Source organism: Heterocephalus glaber, unplaced genomic scaffold (genome assembly GCF_053883595.1).
Source record: "Heterocephalus glaber isolate CG9 unplaced genomic scaffold, H.glaber_assembly_v1.0 deba00001561, whole genome shotgun sequence".
NCBI lineage: Eukaryota > Metazoa > Chordata > Mammalia > Rodentia > Bathyergidae > Heterocephalus > Heterocephalus glaber.
The window spans coordinates 10700445-10725013 of NW_028258349.1; the positions used below are offsets into that span (position 1 = coordinate 10700445).

At 46.2% G+C, this 24569-nt stretch overlaps 2 protein-coding genes across 3 annotated transcripts; one reads left to right on the plus strand and one right to left on the minus strand.

The window, feature by feature from the left end:
* Positions 1-5208: 5208 nt before the first annotated feature.
* Positions 5209-14858, minus strand: LOC101712545 (uncharacterized). Its single transcript, XM_013077526.3, has 5 exons — positions 14472-14858; positions 13567-13626; positions 11931-12057; positions 11271-11393; positions 5209-10615 (listed from the first exon to the last, which is right to left on the minus strand). The coding sequence occupies exons 1-5, from the start codon at positions 14502-14504 to the stop codon at positions 9048-9050; spliced, it is 1911 nt and encodes a 636-aa protein (XP_012932980.2). The 5' UTR covers positions 14505-14858; the 3' UTR covers positions 5209-9047.
* Positions 14859-18099: 3241 nt separating this feature from the next.
* On the plus strand, positions 18100-24361 carry LOC106007538 (uncharacterized). Of its 2 annotated transcripts, XM_004858885.4 has the most exons (4): positions 18100-18568; positions 21247-21376; positions 21914-22036; positions 22692-24361. In XM_004858885.4, exons 1-4 carry the CDS (start codon positions 18536-18538, stop codon positions 24260-24262), a joined length of 1857 nt encoding a protein of 618 aa, XP_004858942.2. In that variant the 5' UTR covers positions 18100-18535; the 3' UTR covers positions 24263-24361. The 2 variants fall into 2 exon arrangements, with proteins under 2 accessions (XP_004858942.2, XP_087047297.1); XM_087191171.1 differs by having other exon boundaries at positions 18201-18568; positions 21292-22036.
* The last annotated feature ends 208 nt before the right edge of the window (positions 24362-24569 follow it).

Genomic DNA, 24569 nt, shown 5'->3' on the forward strand with positions numbered 1-24569 from the left:
TTTAGCTACAAATAAGAGTTAACATCTGTATTTATAGGGGATATGCTTTAGAGATGGTACATGACTGGTCTGTTATGGAAAGGCATACAACTGCACCTAGAACACCCATTCAAAATGGGACAGGCCAGATGTGGTGGTGCATACCTATAATCTCAGCATCAGGACTCTGCTGGGACTATGGTGTTCCCATTCGTGGTTAGTGCAGTATCCGTGGTTTATCCCTGTCTGGAAGAGTTAGAAACGTCTCTCCTGGAGCACCATGTTTCTCAACAGAGAGTCATCTCCAGACATGGGAGCTCTTTGCACAACATGACCCATACAGAGTCCGGGGCTCATGTTTGTCCCAAAGCAGTAGTGAAAAGTAGTCCAGAGGATGAAGGGAATCTGTCATTTGATCTTTCACCCATCACCCAGTTCTCCCCCATCCTGTTGTCAGGTCTGCATTCAGTCCTAGGGTCCTACTGTGCACTTGCTGTTACAATGAATGAGTCGAATGAGACCCCTCTGTTTATCCACATGGCCATGTCTTAGGCACACCGTGGGAAGCTGGGAGATGTGGGGGACTGAGTCAAGGGCCCTGGCCTTGAGCAGGGAGGGAGCTCACTGTGTAGGATGGGAAACACACATAAAGATAGCAGAGGATGCAAGGGTTTTAGCTCAGTGGTACTGCTGCCTGCCTCACAAGCGCAAGGTCCTGAGTTCAATCCCCAGTACCAAAAAAAAAAGATAGGAGAGGACATTCAAAAAGATTTTTCAAACTGACAAAACTTCAGCTAGACTGAGTAGGGAAAAAGAGAAGACTCAAATTACTAAAATTAGAAACGAAAGTGGACATATTATTACTGATTCTATCAAAATAAAAAGTATTACAAGAGAATACTATGAATGATTAAATACTAACAAACTGGATAATCTAGATGACATTGAACAAATTTCCAGAAACAGAAAATCTACCAAGACTGAATTATGAAGAAACAAAATTTAAATAGGTCAAACAGTAGTAAAGAGAGTGAATGAAAAATCTACAGTACCCTCCACAAAAGCCCTGAATCTGTTGTCTTCACTGGTGAATTCTACCAAACATTTAAAAAACTGATGCCCATCCTTCTCAAACTTTTCCCAAAAAAATTGAAAAAGAAGGAATACAGTAGTAACTCAGGTCACAAACGCATCTTTTTGGGAACAACTCAGTTCGCAAACGGAAGCATTCAGCAAAATTTTGCCTCTATTCCTGAACTCTGCATCGGGTGATGAACACGACCTGGGGCACCTTCCCCAGAATCATGGAATGAATTAAGTTCATGAACGAGGTACCACTGTACTTCCTAATCCATTCTATAATGCTGCCATTTCCCTGATACCTGACATCAAAGATATTACAAGAAAATCATATACCAAAATCCCTATGAGCAATGATACAAAAAAAAAGCAGGGCCAGGGATTTAGTTCAGTGGTTTCACCGCCTGCTGCACAAGTGCAAGGACCCAAGTTCGATCCCTAGTACCAAAAAAAAAAAAAGCAAACAAAATTCAGCAGCATTTCTTTTTTTTTTTTTTTTTTTCAGCACTGGGGATCAAACTCAGGACCTTGCACTTGCAAGGCAGGTGCAGCACCACTGAGCTAAATCCCTGGCCCTCAGCAGCATATTAAAAGGATTATATATCATATATCATGTCCAAGTGGGATTCATTCCTGGAACGCACAGAAGTTCAGCATACGAAAATTAATTTATGCAGAATGAGAAAAAACTACACAATCATCTCATTTGATACAGAAAAACTATTTGACAAAATTCAACACCACTTCATGGTTTGAAAAAACAATCAATAAAGTAGGAATAGAGGAAATTATCTCAACATAATAAAAGCCACTTATGAAAAACTCACAGCTGAAAATTATATTCACTGGTGAAAGACTAAAAGCTTTTTGATCAGTAACAAGGATGCCCCCTTTCTCCACTTTGACATAGTATTGGAAGTTCTACCCAGAGTAACTGGGAGAAAGGAAGGAAGGACAGAAGGAAGGGAGGGAGGGAGGGAGGGAAGGAGGAAGGAAAAAAGAAAAGAAGAAAGAAAGAGAATAATATGAGAAGAAAATTGTGGTTAAAATTCCAATTACAAGCTGGCTGTGATGGTGGATGCTTGTAATCCAGCACTGGGGAACCTGAGACAGGAGGACTGTCATGAGTTCAAGGCTAGGCTGGGCTACATAGTGAGTCCAAGGTCAGCCTGAACCCTGTCTCAAAAAAAAAAATTCCATTTACAGTAGCATCAAAACTAATAAAATACTTAGAAATTAATTTAGAAATTAAGCTGGTATTCTTTTTTTTTTTTTTTTTTTTGGTACTGGGGATTGAACTTGGGTCCTCACGCTTGCGAGGCAGGCGGCAGAACCACTGAGCTAAATCCCCAGCCCTGGTACTCTATTTTTTAATATATGCACTTTATTTTCAGGGCTGAGAGCCTTTTGAGCTTTAAAAAGAGGAAAGTATGAGAAAAGTCTCCTGGCAGAGGAAACCCCAGGTTAAGATGAAAGACAAGCCAGCGAGCCATCAACCCAGGAGCCTACAGAGGGAGAGGAAACCTTGTAGGAAGAGCTGGTGGCCACAGCCCAGGAGCAACGCACTTTCAAATTCCCCTGCTCATTCCCAGTAGCTGCCTGTCATCTCTCTTCCTCCTTCCCCATCTTTAAGAGTCACAACTTTAGCGCCATGAAAACAATTTCACATCCTTTTTTAACAAATACGACTGTACAACTGCTGTGTCATCCCATATCTTTAGAGGAAGTCTGGACTCTCTTTGATCATTATATACTATACTATAGTGCAGTGGGATGAAGCCATAAATTCTCTCTGAATTGTGCATTTCCCCCAGGGCCTCTCTAATAGTAGGTAGTCAACAAATATTTGTGTACTGAATAGCTCTCATGTTACTGCATTTTGGAATCCCTGAAATGCATTTTGTCATTTAATGATGTCGGTGCCCTAGGAAAGAGGAGACCTCTTTTACTTATTTCACAGGTAATTTAACTTTGAACAGTGCGAGGTCACCGGATGTGACCGTCCATCCTGAGCCTTTTGTCTCTGGGCTGGTATTCCTCTCACCATAGCCAGGCACCTGAAACTGAAGAAATGAATGGATTCCGAGGGGATCTTTCAACTCGGATTTATATTCTTCATAGGCTGGCCAAGCAACCTTTCCCTGTAGCATTAAAGTACGAATACCCTGAGAGATTTGAGGCATTTCTAATGAATTGGTCTTCAAATCTTCTAAGCATACACAGTGCCAGAAGCATTATTTTGATGAATAGTCCCTAAACTTTCCAAAAATGAAGCTGTAATGGCAAATATCAAATTCTTTAAATAAAATCAAACTCAAAAGTTCAATTTAAATCTTGGCAAAGTTCCAGGCACATTAAAAGAAAAGTAAATTAGTTTTAGGAAGCAGAACATTCATATTTTACCTTTATTTTTATACAGCTATTAGAATCTCTATGCTTTTATTTCCCTTCCAAAGATAAAAATGGTCCCTGAAATAGCAACCTTCTGTCTGGTCCTCAAATGCCATAATTAAAATAAATAGAGGAAAAAGTAAGTTATAATTTTTAATACTTTTTCAGCAAAAAAGAAATGCATCATCCTGGGCAAATTGACCAATTTAGACCTGTAGCTTTGAAAAAAAAATTTTAACTTTTATAAATTGAGTTATGCACAATTCCATTCCTAAGAGAAATTTAAAGAATAATGATGCTTACAATTATTAAGCACTTACTATGTAAAAAATACTGTTTTAGGCTTTTTAGTATAACACCAGTCATAAGGCGACTGTTGGAATGTTCGTTATACAAATGAGAACATGATCTCTGACTTGTTAAGAATCTTGGTATATTCACATTCGTATTGCATGATGGATTGACTTCAAAATCTCTATCCTCCATATTTTACACAACTATGACAAAACTCCATACATTATTTTGCATAAAGATGAATAAAATATTTTGTCATGTCTAAAAAAAAAGAGGAAAGTATAACACATGCTACAACACTGAGGAACCCCGAGGATTCAAACTAGCCACAAAAAGACAAATACTTATAATTCTACTTACACGAGGCACTTAAGAGTACTCAAATTCAAACAGGCAGAAAATAGAATGATGATTTCCATGGACTGGGGCACAGGTAGGGATAACGTGGAGTTGTTGTTTAATAGTTTATGTTTTGCAAAATGAAGAGTTCTGGAGATGAAGGATAATAATGGTTGCAACAATGTGAATATACTTAATACCACTGTAACAATTAAAAATGGTTGGTATTGTAAATTTTATGTATATTTCACCAGGAATTTAAAAACAGTTCAATAAACCATAAAAAATGTGGTGCATTCATTTAATAGGTTCCTGCTCAGAGGTAAAAGGGATAAATTATATATACACACAGCATGGAGATTCTCAAGATAATTATGTTTTCACATATAAATGCTTTCTCCTATTGAAACTTAAAATAATTTAGAAAATTAACCTAACTGTAGAATAACAATAAAATTATGCTGTATGAAAGAAACCAGACAAAAAAGTATGAATACTTTGATTACAATTGTATAAAATTCTAAAAAATGCAAATGAATCCATAGTGAAAACAGTTAAATCAATAGTTTCCCTGGGAAGCAGTTATAGCTTCCTAAAGGTAGGGAAGGATTATAAAGAGACATACAGTACCTTTAAAGATGGTGGATGTATTCATTATCATGATTATAGTGTTGGTTCCCTAAGTGTACATATATTTCAAAACTTATTTAATTTTGTGAATAAATATGTATAATTATTTCATAACAATTATATCTTAACTAAACATTAAAAGAAACTGTTACCCATAAAAGTATACTTCTCACTTATTTTAGAAAACCAAAAAAGCTGACAATCCTTTATCAATCCCAGCATCTCTCCCCTTGTGGCTCAGCAGCAAAGAAGAGCTGGCTATGTCACAATGCTCCATCCCTGGAAACAGAATCTACTTTCTGTCCTTAGAAAGGCCAGTAATGGCCTTGAGACCTATAGTGCATACAGTCTGTAGTAATCCATAAAACCTTTAGATTATTTACTCCGCTAATAACCTTAGTTGTACAGAAGTGGTCAAAGAGTCCTGAAAATTTTGACAAATCCCTATCATGGTTATTTTTCTCACTGCTGAGACAAAATATGTAACACCCAAAATTAAAGGAGGAAAGGTTTATTTCAGCTTACAGTTGGTAGAGGTTTCAGTCCATAGTTGGCTGGCTCCAAGGAAGGGCAGAGGGGCATCACAGAGGAGAAACAGTCCATGGCAAACAGGCAGAAGACAGCAAAGCGGCAAACAGCAACAGCAGCAGCAGCAGCAAGCCTGCCTTTATATTTCATCCAGGCTGTGAACCTATTGATTGGTGCCACTCAAACCCACGGTGGGGCACTCTTAATCCCAGCATCACACTCTTAATCCACATTCACACACTCTAACCCAGCTACTTTTGATACTCTCCACTGATGACTGCATGAAGCTTTGGGAGGAACATCTAGATACAAGCCATAACATTCCACCCCTAGCTGCCAAAAAATTCATGTGCATCTCTTTATGCAAAAGGCATTTAGTCCATCTCTAAGAGTTCTCAAAGTCCTAACATTTTCAACATTACTGAAAAGTTCAAGGTCAAGGTCTCCTCTGAGATTTAAGGCAAACTCTTAGCTGTGAGCCCCTATTTAAATGAAAAGTCAAACACTTCTCACATACAATGGAGCAAGACAAACATTCCCATTCTAAAAGGTACAAATGGGGTTGGGGATAGAAGGAAATGAGACCAAAGCAAGTCCAGAATCCAGCAGGGCAAACATTAGGTCCCATAGTTCCATGTCCAGCATCCAGGGCAATCTGTGGCAAGATGTGAACTCCAAAATGCTACCCATGGCTCCACCCCAGGGTCACCACCAGTGGTTGCAGCTCTCATGGCTTCTCCCTTGGGGTGACTTTGTTCACTCCTTGAGCTTTCCTCAGACAATCCATGTTCCTGGCTTCAACCTTCTGGGGTCTCCACTGCACCCATGTTCCTGGCTTCTCCAAACTACTGGCGTCTCTAGTGTACCTTTGGCTTCACACTCACAGCTTCACATGCTCCCCTCTCAGGGGCACACTGCCTTGCCTTCCAGGCCTTCTTCTGAAATCTGGGTGGAAGCCTTCCTGGCCTCACAATTCTTGCATACTACATCCACCTAAAACCAGCACCATGTGGATGACACCAAAGTCTGCCACCAGTTGGAGCAGTAGCCAGGCTTCCTTCTCTCTTGGCTGTAGAGGTCTAGTGCCTGGATTGCTGAGCACAAGGAACCACATTCTGAGGAAAAATTTCCCTAGGCCTCTGCCATTCTGGCACATGGTGCTCTGAGGCTTTCCCCTCAAAGCAAGTATTCCACCTTCGAATTTTTGATCTCCAAAGGCTAGAGTTCTACAGCTTTTTGTGATGTTCTCAGGTCATCTTTTCTATTGTCCTGTTCCTTCTCAGCAACCACTTCTTCTTTTCTCCATCTTTGGAGTCCATAACTTCCAAAAAGGAAGGAGCTTCCTTCCCAGGCAAACTCAAAATATTTTAAATCATTCTGCTGGACTCTTTGCTCTTGATTCTCAGCATATATCTGACTAAAAGCCACTAAAAGTACCCATGTCACTTCCTCAACATTAGACTGTCTTGAAATTTCTTTTGCAAGATTAATTAGTCCTGTGCCAGGCATGGTGGTGTACACCTGCAGTGCCAGCACTTGGGAGGCGAAGGCAGGAGGACTGCTACAAGCTCAAAGCCACCCTGGGCTACATAGTGTGTTCAAGGCCACCCTTAACTATAGAGCAAGGCCTTGTCTCAAAAAAAAAAAAAGTTTAATTAGTCCGTTGCCTTTAATCTCAGTCTCTGGACATGAGCAAAATGCAGACAAATATTCTGCCAAAGGGTAACACACATGGTCTGGAGTCCAACAGCCAATACAATCTTTGTTCTTAACTGAAACCTCTTGAGCGTGGTCTTTACTGGCTACCTTTCTGTCAGCATTCTGGTCTTCTGAACTCTGACCAGAATCTCATATCAAGTACAGATTAAAGCATTCCAGGGCTGCTTCTTCAATTGACATCTCCAGACCTTTCCAAACTCTTTCCGCAAACCAGTTCCAAAAGCTCTTGAATCACATGGTCAGGTGGTATCACAACAACGACCTCACTTCTGGTAACAAAATCTGTCTTTTCTTGTCCAACATCCATAGTTAAAGGAGGAAAAGTTTATTTCAGCTCACAGTTCTTTTTTTTGGTACCAGGGATCGAACTTGGGTCCTTGCCCTTGCAAGGCAGGCAGCGGAACCACAGAGCTAAATCCCCGGCCCTTAGCTCACAGCTTTTAGAGGTTTCAGTCCATAGTTGGCTGGCTCCAAGGCAGGGTAGCATGGCAGAGGGCATCACAGAGGAGAAATAGTCCCTGGCAAGCAGGCTGGAGACAGCAAAGCAGTAAGCAGCAGCAGCAGCAGCAAGCCTGCCTTTATACTTCATCCAGGCTATAAATCTATTGGTCACTGCCACCCACAAGCAGGGTGGGACACCCTTAATCCCAGCATCACACCCTTAATCCACATTCACACACCCTAATCCAGCCACCTTCAAAACTTTCTATTTATGACTGTATGAGGCTTTGGGAGGACATCTAGATAGAAGCCATAATGCCCTCAATTCTACACAGAGACATTCAAAGGAACATTAAAGGATACATTTTTAGAATAGTTCCATTCTCACAGGTAAGCAATAGTCTCACCCACTCTCTATAGTCACACTGTGTTTCTATACAAACTATAGATCCACTTGGACTTAGCAAGTCTTAAAGATGGACACATATGTATAACAGACAGTGAACTTCACAGCATATGACTCCTTGGCAGGTAACAGTTGAACAGCTGCTTAATAGTGCTAGGGCAGTTGTGGCAAACCTATGGTATGTGTGCCATAGTGGGTACACAGAGCCTTCAGCACCCAAGCCAAGTCACTCCAGCATTTCCCAAGCAGCTGAGCATTCAGGTTTAACTGCAATGTTGGCACTTTACAATAAATAAATGGGTTTTGGGTTGCAGGTTGGACACTTGGTCTCTAAAAGACTTGCCATCACTATGCTAGGAGATAAGGGACCCAATTGATACTGCTCTCAGATGCTCTAGAGATGGTCACAACTTCTACCTCCTTAGGATAAGAGAAAAATTCATGCCATTCAGGACAGGAAAATTCATAGCATTCAAGACTGCAATACAGGCCCACAAAGCAATATAGTCTTTCCTAGAAAGCCTTGGCGAACAGTTAACATAAGGCCAAATCTGGGCTGACAGTTGTTCTCTGCCATCCTACTGTCACTTCTGAGGCAGTCAATTTGGAAGCACACAATTTGGAGCTAACTGTTCATTAACAGACCTTAACTCTGTTCTCTGTTCAAACTACTCCTCACAGTAAGATAAAATATGCTTTAATCAGTAAGGCTCCCAGCATAATATGAACTAGACCAATGTATTTTAGGTACTTGGGTCAGGTCGTATAGAAGATGAACAAATCCATCACATTTAACCACTGAATATCCTGAAAAAGGAAACCATCTCAGTAAGCTGCCAGCAGAACTCCATTTAGGTCATCGTGGCCAAGAATGGGTCATACCTACAACTAAAACAGCCATGAGAAAGAAGTGACATCTTCTGATGGCCTCAGAAACTCAGGTTCCATTCAGGGACTAGAAAGAGAGCAAAGGGCTGCTTTCCCTGAGATGGTGAAATGGCTGAAACATGCTATGGAGGCCAGCCAGTGGGCCAAGCTGAGACGGCTTCTGTTGCAAACTCTAGCAGTGACAAAATGGACAAATATGACTTCAGTCCTGAAAGCATCCACCATACATAGCTTTCATAGGGAATTTCCCCCGTGTGATCACATGGATGAATGAAGTTCAGAGTCTGGCTAACACTCCCTTATAAGGCCCACTGTCACAGTCTCTCACTGTCTCTGCTGTATACAGCTGTGTTCAACAAGGCAGATGCACATTCTCTACATTCCTTTCTCTGGTGTGAATTTTTTGATGCTGAATGAGAGTGCGCTTTTGGCTGAAGGCTTTGCCACATTCAATGCACTTATAAGGCCTGTCTGGTTTATGAACTATCTGGTGCTCACTTAGATTCGACCTTTGTCTGAAGGTTTTCCCACATTCGCTGCACTCATAAGGCCGTTCACCAGTGTGAAGCCTGCGATGGTTACTGAGGGTGGAGTTTTGGGTGAAGGCTTTCCCACACTCACTGCACTTATAAGGCCTGTCCGGTTTATGAACTATCTGGTGCTGCCTCAGATTTGAGCTTTGTTTGAAGGATTTCCCACATTCACTGCACTCATATGGTCGTTCATCAGTATGAAACCTTTGATGGGCTTTGAGGCTAGAGCTTTGGTTAAAGTATTTTCCACATTCACTGCACTGATAAGGCCGTTCACCTGTGTGAAGTCTCTGATGGATCTTGAGATGGGAGATTTGGCTGAACATCTTCCCACATTCAGTGCACTTATAAGGCCTTTCACCAGTGTGAACTCTCTGATGGTTTATGAGGTTGGAGCTTCGGCTGAAGACTTTCCCACATTTATCACACTCAAAAGGCTGTTCTCCAGTGTGAACTCTCTGGTGTTGGGTGAGATTGGAGATTTGCCTAAATGATTTCCCACATTCCTTGCACCTATAAGGTCGTTCTCCTGTGTGAACTCTCCCATGCTTAATTAGGCTGGAGTTGCAGATGAAGAATTTCCCACATTCTCTGCACTCATGAGTACGTCTACCAGTGTGAATCCTCTTATGTTGAAAAAGGCTGGAGTGTTGGCTAAAGAATTTCCCACATTCACTGCACTCATATGGCTTTTCACCAGTGTGAATTCTCTGATGTTCCACAAGACTGAAGTGTCGGCTAAAAAATTTCCCACACTCACAGCACTCATAAGGTTTTCCTCGATTGTGAACTCCCTGGTGTTGCTTGAGGCTGGAGGCATCACTAAAGACTACTGCACATTTGCTGCACTCATAGGGCCTCTCTCCAGTGTAGACTGTCTGTTGATGAACAAGTGTGGATGTGGCACTGAAAGCATCCCTAGCAGTGGGATAATCTAATGCACCTTCAGAATTCTTGTGTGCCTCCTCCACACTGGGAGTGACCTGACTCTGCACAAAGCCTGATGTGGCCACAAAGTCCTCCCTGCCCTCCCCACACATGGAAGGCTTCTGTGATGAGTGGTCTGAGCAGGTCTTTCCAGGAGAGGCCCTGCCCTCCTCCTTTCTGGCAGGCTTGTCTGCATTCTTCTGCACCTGCTGCTGGGGAAGGTTTCTGTTGAACTTGAACCCTGTCCTACTTGCCTCACACATGTAGGGCTTCTGCCTGGCACGTGTTGCTTGATGTTCAGCCAGGCATAAAATGTCTTTCAAGTGTGGGCCACATGTGTCATGGGGGTAGGTCTTCTGTGTGGACAGAGATGTCTTGGGATTCCCATCCTGGGATATTCCTTGTACAGAAACATTTTGCTCAGAAGGTAGCTCCTTGAGCTCTGTTCCACAGCAAAAATCTACAAGCAGAGAAATTCTGATCAAGTCATATAAACTTTGATAGAAGGAAATAGCCCCATTACATGTGCCTCTCTGACTCCAGAATAAGTCCTTAATAACCTTGGCAGGATGAGAGACCTCAGGTGAGAGCCAGGAATGGTTGGCTTTCTACACTACCATGCCTGGCCAGGCCACAAAACAAGAGAGGTCTGTACCACAGGATGGGGTACAATCTTGGGAAGAGGGTCAAGATCCCCAACTCACTTCTCTACAAAGAAGCCTAGGAGAGCATTGGCTTCTGGGAAACTATAAGGGCCACGAGGCAGGTAGGAATGGCCAAGCCCGGGAGAATCTGACTACAACTAATTGGATGATGTTTAAGGACATCAAGGAAACATGCTCTTCTCAGGATATATGATGTAGAGTCCAACAGTGCAGAATAATGCAGAGGTCACTGTGCAAAGACTGAGACACGGAGGCCGGAAAGGTGGGGCCAGCCAGAAGCCCACAGTCAGAGCAGAGATTCAAATGGGCAAGGTCTCAAGAATGGGGAAGGAAAGGTAAAGATGAAGAGTGGACATTAGCATTCAAACAAATAATGATAAATAGGAGAAAAGAAGCCGGTATGATTTGGACACAGTGATGATGTCACATCCGCCCCCAGCTCCCACTTACCAGAGCCAGGCCTGCCAAAAGCCCCTCTTGTCATGGCTGAAGTCATAGCCACTCTGTCAGGCACCCAGGGTTCTTTCCCCACCTCGAGTTGGGCAATGACATGGCACCTGAAAGAGGTGAGCCCTGAGGGAAAGATGGGCAGGTCATCTGCCAGCACATGCCCAGGGAAAGTAACCCAGAACAGACCACAGGAAAGAAAACTCAGTATTACACACTGTACATACAAGCAAGGTCTGACAAGCATATCCCAGTGATTGGCAGGCAGTGACCAAATCAGTCTCGAATTCTGCAGTCTTGCATAGGACATGTTAGCAAAGGAAGGAGCAGAAACTAAACCACAGAGATGTCAGAGACCTGGACAGTCACCCAGGTGAGGAGTGACAGATAGGATGAGCTCTATGGGGCTGACCTTAAAAGGCTCCTTCTGCTTGGTCCTTTCCTGCAAAGCTTTGACAAACAGGTGTGGGGTTGCTCAGGGAGAGGTGGAGGCACCGCTTGCAGGGCTACCTTGGAATCCAGTGGAACTCACAACATGCACATTATGAAGGGAGGGGAGGAAGCAGCATTGGCGGGGTTGGCATTGGAAGGGAAGAGCTCTCTAGTACAAAGGGGACAGGCAGAGAAGAGCTCAGGATGCTTGGACAAGTGTGAGGGCCTTACCCAGAGAGGCTATGAGTGCAAAGTTCTCCAGCATCACATCGCAGTACAGGAGTCTCTGTGCCTCGCTGAGCAGGCCCCACTCCTCCTGGGAGAAGTAAATGGTCACGTCTTCAAAGGTCACACAGCCCTGCCATGATGGGGACAGTTCATTTCTTGATCAGCCTCTCTCCTCAGGCCTCCCTTTATTCTCTATTCACCCTCCTCCTTCACCTTTCCTCTCAGCTCCAAGGAGACATCAGGCCCTGGTTACATTAATCTTGTCTCTTTTTTTAATGCCTCACATGACCACCTTGTGAGCCCAAAGCAGCAACAGGCAAGAGAGAGTGTCACCCTCTAAGGTCTGGGCCTGAAGTGTGGGGCCCGACCCCTCTTTGCTGGCCCATTTTCCTAATGTTTCAATGTTCTGCTCCTCAGACACAAACCAACAAGGTCTCAGTCTTCTCTCCCAGTCCACAATCCTAAGGGTATATTGTCTCTAATGCCCAAATTAAGACTGCATCTGCCTTTTCCTACTTATATCCCAGAGGAGGTCGCTTGGGCTCTGGCCTGTGGTTACACTTGGGTGGTTCAATTAGCAAATCTTCTTCATCTCTCCTAGTCAGTGCAATAGAAAATTATGAATGAATTACATGATTCTTGCCATTTAAGTCAAAACTGACTATACCAAGCATGCAAACAGATATTTAGAGGCAAAGGGCTTCAAATATCACAACCTTAGCTGTATGAGTCCTTAACATTCCCCAATTCCCTCCCTGGGTGGCTCCAACACAAAGATATGGACAATGCCCAGCTGAGGACTGGAAAATAGATTTTACCTAACTGCTTCTGGGCCAAGGGTTAAGATATCTAGTAGCTCTCACTGACTTATATGATTGATAGAAGCCTCTCCCACTAGGTCTGAAAAGGCTACAGAAGTGTTCAAAGCAGTTCTCCAAGAAATCATTCCTTGTTTCAGACTTTCCAAGTCCCTCCAAAAGGATAACAGCCCATCTTTCATTTCCTAGGTGATACAGTTGGGGGCTAAAGTCTTGGGATTTAAATTTTACCTTCATTCCTCTTGGAGACCTCAGTCTTCAGAAAAGGTAGAACAACCCAATCGAACATTAAGACTACATAAAAAAAAAGCTATGTCAAGAAACTCACCTCTCATGGAAGGTAATCTTACCTATAGCTCTACTGAGAATTCTCATAGGCCTTACTGCTGCACTGGGCCTTAGCCCACTTGAAGGACTACATGGTCTGCCTTTCTTGTATACAAACATCCTACCTGATGCAGAGGCTTCATGTTGGGCCAATTTGTGTCTACACTCAAAATTTTTCAACAGGCAACTAAGAGCCGTGGATTTTAAGTATTGTCACAGATATCCCAAGAGCCTCAGCAGCCCCTTTGTCAATAGCTAACTCCTCTCTGGAAGGGTACTTTTCTCTCTTCTATAGCCATCAAGGGATTTGATGCTGGACTCATCATTCCCATGCCAAGCCAGGGAGGAAAGAACCTCCACAGGACAAATCCCTTAAATATCTGTTTAAATGAGCATCAGATAAGTAAATGCCCCACCATCCCATCCTACATTCCAACAGAAGGCTGTGTCCACCTTGGGTATTACTCTCTTAATCATGAACTTACTGTGATTACCTTTCTATTCCTGTATACTTCGAGGAGGTATGGGCCGACCTGCTGCTGTTTATAGTACGCCTTATAAAAAGAAAGTTGGTTACAGTAAGTTCAGCTGCCATCTTCCTTCTTTTTTTACTCTGGTCATTTTACTATGACATATCAGATATGACCAGGACAACAATATTTTATCATTCGTTCTCGATGTTTTTTCTGTCCATAGTCTGCCAACTAAAGAAGACAATTACATTCTCCTTTCGGCTCAGCAGTATGCCCAGAATGTTGAAAGCAATGGCTGCTGGATTTGTGGATTGTTACCCAATTCCTGTACTTCTGGGTGCAGTGGACTTTAGAAACTAAGTCCAAGGCACCCCTGATATGTTCCCTACCCCCGCCCGGGGGGGTTTTGGAGAGTGATGTGGACATGGCTTTCCCAATCCTCATAATGGAAATGACTGCTATTTTAAATTTTCTCTTTATATCTAGGCGTTGTATTTTAAGCTGTTTCCTTAACTTCATCTCTCCTTTACACCCCATCCCACTCAATCACATAAGACCCTCCACTCACTCCCTAGTTCTGAAATTCAGCAAAAGTGAAAGCCCCAAGTCTCTCAAGTGCCCTTTCTCAGCAGGAAATAGATAAAATAACATTGCCCTAAAAGATTTGAGAGTCCCAACTGGAGTAGGGGAATGTGAAGCAGGAAGTTAGACATGTGCAGGCCTGGAGGCAGGCTGATGGCAAGTACTTGAGAAAGGTACATGAGAAGCCAGGAACAGATAACAGTTCCCCCCTACGTTTCCTTTCTTTAATCATTAGCTACAGATAAATTCCAAACAAGGTTATGATCTCTATGGCTCGGAGAATATAACCTGCTCTGAGCTTGCTGATAAACCTCCAGGGCAGAGGGTTGAAGCCACCCACTCACCTGCACCAGGTCCCTCTGCGCTGAAGCAGCCATTGGGGCCTATGGACCCAGCAGGGCCTTCAGAACGGGCGACCGAGGTGGCTCCCGCGGACTCAGCCCACTACCCAACCTGCCGTCCCTGGCTGTGGGTCGCGCTCTGGGCTTCAGTCAAAAGCGCACCCCTGGACACCTGCAGACACCCCAGTTCCAGGGCTCAAGGCTGCTGGTGCGAGCCGCACCGCCCCTCCCGCGCGGCCCCCGGGAGCCCCAACCCGGGTCCCCAGCGGCCGCAGGGACTCAGCCCGGTTGCCGGGAACCACTGGCCGCAGCAGCGCTGGGAGCTCCGCCCCCGCCCCGGCCCGGAGGCCCAGAAACACGGCCTCTCCGCGAGCGAAGGCCGGCCCGCCGCACGCGCACAGCCGCACAGCCGCCGGCCTGCAGGGACTTGTGCCTTCGTACCGCCCCAGCCCGGATCTTAAAGGGGCCGTTCCCAGGCCGCCATGGCTGCCGCCAACTAACACCGCCCGGACCAGCACCCTGTTTCCCTCCGTGGGCACCAGCGACCCGTTCGCCTCTCACTCAGGGACCTAGATTCACGCTGAAACCCGCAGTTATAGCTAAAGCAGCACTAAGAGGGAAATTTTAACTATAAAGCTTACATTTTTAAAAAGGTCTCAGATCGGGCCGGGGATTTGGCTCAGTGGTGCTGCTCCTGCCTCGGAAGCGCAGGGTCCAGAGTTCAATCCCTGGTACCAAAAGAAAAAAAAAAAAAAGATAGGGGCTGGGGATTTAGCTCAGTGGTTTCGCCGCCTGTTGCGCAAGCCCAAGGACCCAAGTTCAAGCCCCGGTACCAAAAAAAAAAAAAGTCTCAAATCAAACATCTAACTTTACAACCTAAGGAACTAGTAAGAAAAGAACAAACTAAACCCAAAGCTAGCAGATGGAAGGAGATAATAAAGATTAACGCAGAGGTAGAGAATAGAAAAACAAAGAGAAAATCAACAAAATGAAGAAAAGGAGAAAGGAAACTTGGGCATAGGAGGGTAGCTAGGAGTTTGGAGGGGTAGGAAGAATGACATTGTGGGAAAGAGCTTCTACTCTGGGGGTAGTTTGGTATTCCAGCTCGTCTGGATTATGACTGTTACCACCTGGATGACTTTATCCATTCCCCTTTTTTCAGGACCTCACTGTTCTTATGTGTAAAACTAGAGCTATGGAGATGGTTTGTCCTGCAAAGCTTCTTGTGCTGAAGACTTTCTCTCCACAGTAATGGTACTGAGAGGCGGTAGACCTTTAAAAGGTAGGACATAGTGGAAGGTGATTAATGGTAGTGTGGTGGAGTGGGTTGGCTCTCACAGGAATGAATTATCTAGTTCTCGAGGGGGTGGATTGTTAGAAAGTCAGACCATGGGGCCAGGGATTTAGCTCAGTGGTTTCGCCACCTGCTGCGCAAGCGCAAGGACCCGAGTTTGATCCCTGGTACCCAAAACAAAGAAAGTCAGGCCATGCCATGTGTTCATCATACAACCGTTTCCCCTTCAGCCTCTTTGCCATGTTGGGCCCCTGCCACTTCCATGCTGCTTGAAATTTTCAGCCACTCACATTTTGCAGCAAATAAGTTTCTTTTCTTTATAAAGTAACCAACCTTGGGTATTTTTTGAATAACACAAAATGGACAAAGATAAGTGGGAAAATCAAACTTCAACTGTACATCAGAGATGGCAGAGCACATAGTAAATGAGATGATATAATGCAGACTACTGCAGCATGCAGGATTACCAGACAGTGTCAAGGGGAAAACTTACCCAGCACCGGGAACAGTGTGTGCCAGGATGGAGACACAGATAAGGACTCAGTCAGCTGCAGGATCTGTGTGAACACCAGGGTGGCTGGAAGGGGGAGGACTGAGTGGAGGCCAGGGCCAGATTAGATCACTACAACAGGCAGTTGAGATTTATCTCAATTCTATCAAGAAAATAAGAGGTTTTTAACCAAACAGTGACAGAATGTGATGAAATTTCACTCTGGACACTTGCAGAGAACACCAGGATTGATGTGGGGACACAGGAAGGGTGCACTGCACGGTCCAGGAGTGTGTTGATGGTGACATGGCTCAGGCTGGTATTGCTGGAGGTGGTGAGAAGGCGACATCCAGGGACATGTGAGGAGGTGGAGCCAGCAGGACATGAGGATGGCTGAGGAGATGCCAGGTGAGGCCCAGGCAATATTGGGCCCTTTCTCAGACCTCCATGAGGAGGTCGCTTTGCCCATGGGATGGCAGGGGCCCCTTTTCCTGCCAGTCTTCATCAGCATCCAGCAAAATGCAGAGATGGCACGAAGCCACATGGCCCTGTTTCTGTGAGGTGATGTCTGCCAGCTTGGTTTAGCCGTTCCACAGGGTGTGCATATTTCTTTTGGGGGGGGTACCAGGTATCAAGCTCGGGTCCTTGTGCTTGCGCAGCAGACAGTGAAACCACTGAGCTAAATCCCCAGCCCAAGAGAATTTTTTTTTTTTTGGTACTGGGCATTGAACTCGGGACCTTGTGCTTACAAGGCAGGCACCAGAACCACTAAGCTAAATCCCCAGCCCATGGGTATGCATATTTCAAACCACACATGGGGCTGGGGACTTAGCTCAGTGGTTCCGCTGCCTGCCTCGAAAGTGCAAGGTCCAGAGTTCGATCCCCACTACCAAAAAAAAAAAACCAAAAAAAAAAAACCAAAAAAAAAAACCACACATCGTACATGATGCATAAATATAATTTCATTCTTCAATATATTTAAAATAAAAAACAGGAGTATTTCCATTTCGAATGCTCCCTATTTGTCCAGAGTAGAGCTCTCTCTCCCCTTTCCCCACCTTCAAATAAATTGTCTGCTTTCATTTTTAAAAAAATAGAATAAAATAAAAAATAACTGCAGGTTACATACAAAAAGAAGAAGAAAGAAAAGAAGAAAAAAAGGCACCAAATGGTATAGCTGCGTGCTTTCCTTAAGAGCCTACTTGCTGCACCTCACAAGCACAGCCTGTCCCCGGCCCCTGGGTTTCACACTCTGACGAATGTCCCAGATGACCCTGCAGGGAGGCAGCTTCCCCTGCCCTCCCACAGCAGTGGGATGATGATGACAGCAACAGCTTGCACAAGGTGAGCAGGGACTTCGTGCCTGCTAGGTGCCCTTTACCCCACTAGGTGCGCAGTGAGGATTCCCATTGTATTGACTGAGTCCCCGTTCTCCCGCTGGAGCAGCTCTGGAGTCCCCCAAGGGCTTGTGAGAGCCCGGAAGGCCGAGTCCCAACTTTTTCCTCCCAAAACCTCCGAGTCCCTAAGTTTGGGCTGCTGCCTCCAACTTTCATTTTTAAACAAATTCCCAGCAATGCTGGTGTTACTGGTTTGAGAAGTACAGAATGAGAACACATATGGCTAGCACGCAGAGCCGGGGATTTAGCTCAGTGATTCTGCCGCCTGCCTCGCAGGAACAAGGACCGAGTTCGATCTCCGGGCCTTGCTCGTCTGCTGCTACACCGCAGCCTGGGAAGGGCCCCTTTAAGAGTCTAGCGCTAGGGCTGCGGGGCGGAGGCGCAGCCAAGCAAGCCCCGCCCTGTCCCTATAGTTCCTTTCCACCGACCCCCCCCTCCCCGCACCCCCTGCGAGCAGAACGCAAACGCGGGGTCCCGGGCAGTGGCGGTGCGCTGGGGGCAGAGTTTCGCAGGTCAGGGGCGGAGGTTCCCGGCGACCCGGCTGTGTCCCCGCGGGCAGTGGCGGAGCGCGGGGGGCGGAGCTTCTCAGGGCAGGGGGCGGAGGTTCCCGGACCGGCTGTGTCCTAGCGGGTGGGGACCAGGGTTGTGGCTGGCTGGGACCGCCCGGCGGAGGCAGTGCGGCTCGGACCCTGCGCTGTGCCTTTGCAGCAGCCTCGAGCCCTGGAATTGGGGTGTCTCAGGTGTCCAGGGGTATGCATTTGACTGAGGGGCTGAAGCCCGGAACGCGACCCTCAGCCGAGGACAAGGCAGGGTGCGTGTTGGGCTGAGCCCGCGGGAGCCACCTCAGTCACCAGCAGAGAAGGCCCCGCTGGGTCCAGAAGGCCTGATGGCTGTGTCAGTGCAGCAGGACCTGGTGCAGGTGAGTGGGTGGCTTCAGCCCTCTGCTGTGGCACCACCCTGTTGGTCCTGGTGCCAACATAGAACGGATGGCGCTGTTCTTACCTCTCTCACCTCTGCCATCTCCCTGCTTTGACTCAGGAGTCCTTGGCAGGAGTTACTCCTGGCTTGGATCCTGATCGCAGGCCAGACATTCTGCAGAGAAGTTTCCATATCTGAGCTCTGAAGGGTGAGGGGAGAAAGGATTTCTTGAGCACAGGAACTTGCACAGAGATGCTTGAGGTGGGGCGGAGTTGGGAGTGTTCAAGAAACTCGAGTGACTGTTGTCTGTCAGGACCTAGAATGACAGGCTGAGGAGCTGGGCTGCTATTCTGAGGTCACTGGGTGCCGTGGACGGTTTAAAGCAGAGGAAGGTGATAGGACTCGAGTCTTGTTAGTGTCTCTGTGGATGCAGAGTGGAACAAAAGTGTGTGGGGTGAGGGCGAAGGCAGGGAGGCCAAGGAGCACCCACTGCTTGGGTCAGGATCAGTGATCCTGGTGGCCAGGTCAGGTGGAACTGCAGGTGTGGTCTGTCTCAGAGACATCAGGCTGACCGGGTTGTCTGATGTGGAGAGTGAGGAAGAGGAGGCACACTCCATGGTGTTTTGCTTCCTTAGGAAGAAGTATCAACAAGTCATCAGCAGAGAGAAAGGGAAGTGGCTGCAGCAGGAATTTTCAGTGGAAATAGCAGAAGTTAGGTTTGGGACATGTTGAGTCTCCAGAGACCCTGAGTAGATTTGAAGAGTGGTTAAACACAGTTACCCTGTTCTAGGAAGGTGTTAATTGAGGTCATAAGAGACAATCTACAACTCAGACAATGGCCAGACAATATGTAAAAATAGAGCTCTGGCCTATGACCTGCCCAGGAAACCACCCTCTCTTTTATAATCAGCCCCACAGGAAGCCTGCTTATTGTGAGTTAGACTGGCAGGAAACAAGATTGCTATCTCTAGTGACAAGCTGGGAAGTTAGACCAAAACTCCTTTCACAGTGGACCTCTTTTTTTGAATGGGCTTGATTAATAACAGACAGTTTCTGAAATTTTTGTTCTTATGTCTAATTTAGGACCAACTGCAGAAAGCTAAAGATGTTTACATGACCAGTCTCATATGAGGCCCTGCCTGTAGTTCAAGGCCCCAACAGACAGCTTTCCAAGGTACCATCTCCTAGTCAGGGCACACCTTCTCTGTGTTATAACGCTTTGCCCTTACTGTGGCTGCCTTTAAGTCTCTGAGAAGCCATCAGTGATATTGGCCCATTCCTTGGCTACAGTAAGCAATGGATAAATAGCCTTAGCTTTTCTTTGTTGGTTGGTCTTTATTTCCACAAAACATCCAAATTGTGGCATCAGTGTGTGGGCAAGAGTGTATGTCAGATTTTAGAGGGTCAATGTTCAGGCCATGGTGGCAGCATACTGTGAAAAAAGAACGTGGGCCCGGAGGACTCAGACCATAGGATCTTGCTTGGGTACTATGTTTGGCTTGTTTAGCATCATAAAAACGAATGAGAAAGAGTGTCATGGGATAGGGGGTGTCAGGGTATAAAGGAAGGTGGCAGGTGGCCAGATGTAACTAGGAAATGGATGCTGAGGCTTGGGAGTCATGGAGGTAATGCTACCATGTGGCTTAGAGTGGTGCATTCTCCAATTTATGTTCTCCTGAGGCTTTTGTGGTGTCTCATGATGGAGCCTGGGGATTTTTAGTCAGACTAGGCAATTAGCTAGGGACAAATGAGCTTGCTCAGACTTTCTGGGAAACAGAGAGGAGTGGGAAGAGAAAGAAAAGAGGGGCCAGGATCTCAATATTCCTCTCAGGAGCAAGCCCACCATGACCTAACTTCCCTCAGTTAGCCACGTGTCCTAAAGGTTGTGTCACCTCCAGTACATCCAGGCCTCCAACACGTGAGCCTTTGGAGAACATTCAAAACCCAAACTGTCACACTGGAGTAGGAGGACCAGAGGGGTTGGCTTTTGCATAAGCGTGAATGATGAAGGGAGAGCGTGCAACACAGGAGTGCCAGGATATCTGGCATCTGTGTGTGCTTGATGTGGTTTAAAGCCAGGAAGAAGGCCAAGTGGAGAAGCCTGCAAAGCAAAGAAGAGTGTTATCCTTGCAGTGGGCACCATCAAAGGCCAAGGGCAGAATGGTATCAGGCTTGTATTGGCCAGACTGTCTCCAAGTTCAGTGAACAAAGTGACACCCAGGAGTCCACAAACCTGGCTGAGAGGTAGACAAGGTTGGGGAGAAGGTAGCTGTGACCATGGCTGTGCAGGGCAAGGTCTGGAACTGTGAGGAAGGTGCAGGACAAAGAATGAGGTGCAAATAGGAATGGGCCTGGACAGGAAACTGAGGATGAAAACCAAGCCCTCATTGGATTGTATCTAAGAAGCATGACATTGCAAATTTAGGAGAAGGGGCCAGAAGAGAGGGGATTGGGCCCTACACTTCAGCCCCAGAGCTTAGATGGCGACCCTCTGCCCTCCTGCCTGTCTCACTGTAGGCTGAAAAGTGAACGTGTGTGACATGAGAAAAAAGCCAGTACTAATGTTACCAGGACTGGTGTTTCCTTGGAGCTGGGAAGAAGGGTGACAGAGGGCAAGTAGGGAATGGAGAGGGAGGCCTGAGGAGAGAGGCTGATCACGGAATGAACTGTCCCCATCAGCATGGCTGTGTGACCTTTGAAGACGTGACCATTTACTTCTCCCAGGAGGAGTGGGGCCTGCTCAGCGAGGCACAGAGACTCCTGTACTGCGATGTGATGCTGGAGAACTTTGCACTCATAGCCTCTCTGGGTAAGGCCCTCACACTTGTCCAAGCATCCTGAGCTCTTCTCTGCCTGTCCCCTTTGTACTAGAGAGCTCTTCCCTTCCAATGCCAACCCCGCCAATGCTGCTTCCTCCCCTCCCTTCATAATGTGCATGTTGTGAGTTCCACTGGATTCCAAGGTAGCCCTGCAAGCGGTGCCTCCACCTCTCCCTGAGCAACCCCACACCTGTTTGTCAAAGCTTTGCAGGAAAGGACCAAGCAGAAGGAGCCTTTTAAGGTCAGCCCCATAGAGCTCATCCTATCTGTCACTCCTCACCTGGGTGACTGTCCAGGTCTCTGACATCTCTGTGGTTTAGTTTCTGCTCCTTCCTTTGCTAACATGTCCTATGCAAGACTGCAGAATTCGAGACTGATTTGGTCACTGCCTGCCAATCACTGGGATATGCTTGTCAGACCTTGCTTGTATGTACAGTGTGTAATACTGAGTTTTCTTTCCTGTGGTCTGTTCTGGGTTACTTTCCCTGGGCATGTGCTGGCAGATGACCTGCCCATCTTTCCCTCAGGGCTCACCTCTTTCAGGTGCCATGTCATTGCCCAACTCGAGGTGGGGAAAGAACCCTGGGTGCCTGACAGAGTGGCTATGACTTCAGCCATGACAAGAGGGGCTTTTGGCAGGCCTGGCTCTGGTAAGTGGGAGCTGGGGGCGGATGTGACATCATCACTGTGTCCAAATCATACCGGCTTCTTTTCTCCTATTTATCATTATTTGTTTGAATGCTAATGTCCACTCTTCATCTTTACCTTTCCTTCCCCATTCTTGAGACCTTGCCCATTTGAATCTCTGCTCTGACTGTGGGCTTCTGGCTGGCCCCACCTTTCCGGCCTCCGTGTCTCAGTCTTTGCACAGTGACCTCTGCATTATTCTGCACTGTTGGACTCTACATCATATATCCTGAGAAGAGCATGTTTCCTTGATGTCCTTAAACATCATCCAATTAGTTGTAGTCAGATTCTCCCGGGCTTGGCCATTCCTACCTGCCTCGTGGCCCTTATAGTTTCCCAGAAGCCAATGCTCTCCTAGGCTTCTTTGTAGAGAAGTGAGTTGGGGATCTTGACCCTCTTCCCAAGATTGTACCCCATCCTGTGGTACAGACCTCTCTTGTTTTGTGGCCTGGCCAGGCATGGTAGTGTAGAAAGCCAACCATTCCTGGCTCTCACCTGAGGTCTCTCATCCTGCCAAGGTTATTAAGGACTTATTCTGGAGTCAGAGAGGCACATGTAATGGGGCTATTTCCTTCTATCAAAGTTTATATGACTTGATCAGAATTTCTCTGCTTGTAGATTTTTGCTGTGGAACAGAGCTCAAGGAGCTACCTTCTGAGCAAAATGTTTCTGTACAAGGAATATCCCAGGATGGGAATCCCAAGACATCTCTGTCCACACAGAAGACCTACCCCCATGACACATGTGGCCCACACTTGAAAGACATTTTATGCCTGGCTGAACATCAAGCAACACGTGCCAGGCAGAAGCCCTACATGTGTGAGGCAAGTAGGACAGGGTTCAAGTTCAACAGAAACCTTCCCCAGCAGCAGGTGCAGAAGAATGCAGACAAGCCTGCCAGAAAGGAGGAGGGCAGGGCCTCTCCTGGAAAGACCTGCTCAGACCACTCATCACAGAAGCCTTCCATGTGTGGGGAGGGCAGGGAGGACTTTGTGGCCACATCAGGCTTTGTGCAGAGTCAGATCACTCCCAGTGTGGAGGAGGCACACAAGAATTCTGAAGGTGCATTAGATTTTCCCTCTGCCCAAAGGCATAACAAGAGCAGTCCATCTAGAGATGCTTTCAGTGCCACATCCACACTTGTTCATCAACAGAGAGTCCACATTGGAGAGAGGCCCTATGAATGTAGCAAGTGTGGGATATTCTTTAGCAATGCCTCTGGCCTCATGCAACACCAGAGAGTTCACAATCGAGGAAAACCGTATGAGTGCTGTGAGTGCGGGAAATTCTTTAGCCAACACTCTAGTCTCGTGAAACATCAGAGAGTTCACACTGGTGAAAGCCCCCACATGTGCGGTTACTGTGGAAAATTCTTTAGCCGAAGCTCCAACCTTATCCAACATATGAGGGTCCACACTGGTGAAAAGCCCTACGAGTGCAGCGAATGTGGGAAATTCTTTAGCCAGCGTTCCAAACTCATTCATCATAGAAGAGTTCACACTGGTAGAAGTGCTCATGAATGCAGGGAATGTGGGAAATCTTTTAACTGCAACTCCAGTCTGATTAAGCATGGCAGAGTTCACACTGGAGAAAAACCTTATAAGTGCAATGAATGTGGGAAATTCTTTAGCCAGATTGCCAGTCTCATTCAACACTATATAGTTCACACTGGTGAACGGCCTTTTGGGTGCGGTGAATGTGGGAAAGCCTTCAGCCGAAGCTCTGACCTAATGAAACATCAGAGAGTTCACACTGGTGAGCGGCCTTATGAGTGCATTGAATGTGGGAGGCTGTTTAGCCAAAATTCCAGCCTCAATAGTCATAGGAGACTTCACACAGGTGAACGGCCTTATCAGTGCAGTGAATGTGGCAAATTCTTTAATCAAAGCTCCAGCCTCAGCAACCATCGGAGACTTCATACTGGTGAACGGCCTTATGAGTGTAGTGAATGTGGGAAAACCTTCAGACAAAGGTCGAATCTGAGGCAGCACCAGAAAGTTCACAAACCAGATAGACCTTATAAATGCAATGAATGTGGCAAAGCCTTCAGCCAAAGGCCCACCCTTATTCGGCATCAGAAAATTCACACTAGAGAAAGAAATGTGCATCCTTCTTGTTCAACACAGCTGCACACAGCAGAGAGAGGCTATGATAGTGGGCTTTATGAAGGTGTGTCAGCCAGATGCTGAACCTCGTTCATCCATGTGGTCACGTTGGGGAGATTCCCTATTATAGCTAGATATGGTGGACATTTTCAGGAGCTAAGCTGTATTTATCTATTTTGTCACTGCTAGAGTTTGGGACAGAAGCCATCTCAACTGTGCCTACTCTGCAGCGTCCAAAGTGAATCAGCTACTCCACCATCCAAGAGAAAGCAGAGTTCTGTTTTCTTTCCAGTTTCTGAAGGGAATCTTGGGTTCCTGAGACCATGGGACGATGTCAGTCCTCCTCATGGCTGGTCTAGCTATCAACATGACCCATCTTTGTCCATGATGA

Coding starts and splice junctions, on each gene's coding strand:
- LOC101712545 (XM_013077526.3), bottom strand. CDS start 14,504: ATGGCTGCTTCAGCGCAGAGGGACCTGGTGCAG. Junction 12,058..13,566: donor AAGTATACAGGAATAGAAAG/GTAATCACAGTA, acceptor CCATCATGGCAG/GGCTGTGTGACCTTTGAAGA. Junction 11,394..11,930: donor TGCACTCATAGCCTCTCTGG/GTAAGGCCCTCA, acceptor TCTTTCCCTCAG/GGCTCACCTCTTTCAGGTGC.
- LOC106007538 (XM_087191171.1), top strand. CDS start 21,730: ATGTCCTATGCAAGACTGCAGAATTCGAGACTGATTTGGTCACTGCCT. Junction 22,037..22,691: donor TTTTGGCAGGCCTGGCTCTG/GTAAGTGGGAGC, acceptor CTCTGCTTGTAG/ATTTTTGCTGTGGAACAGAG.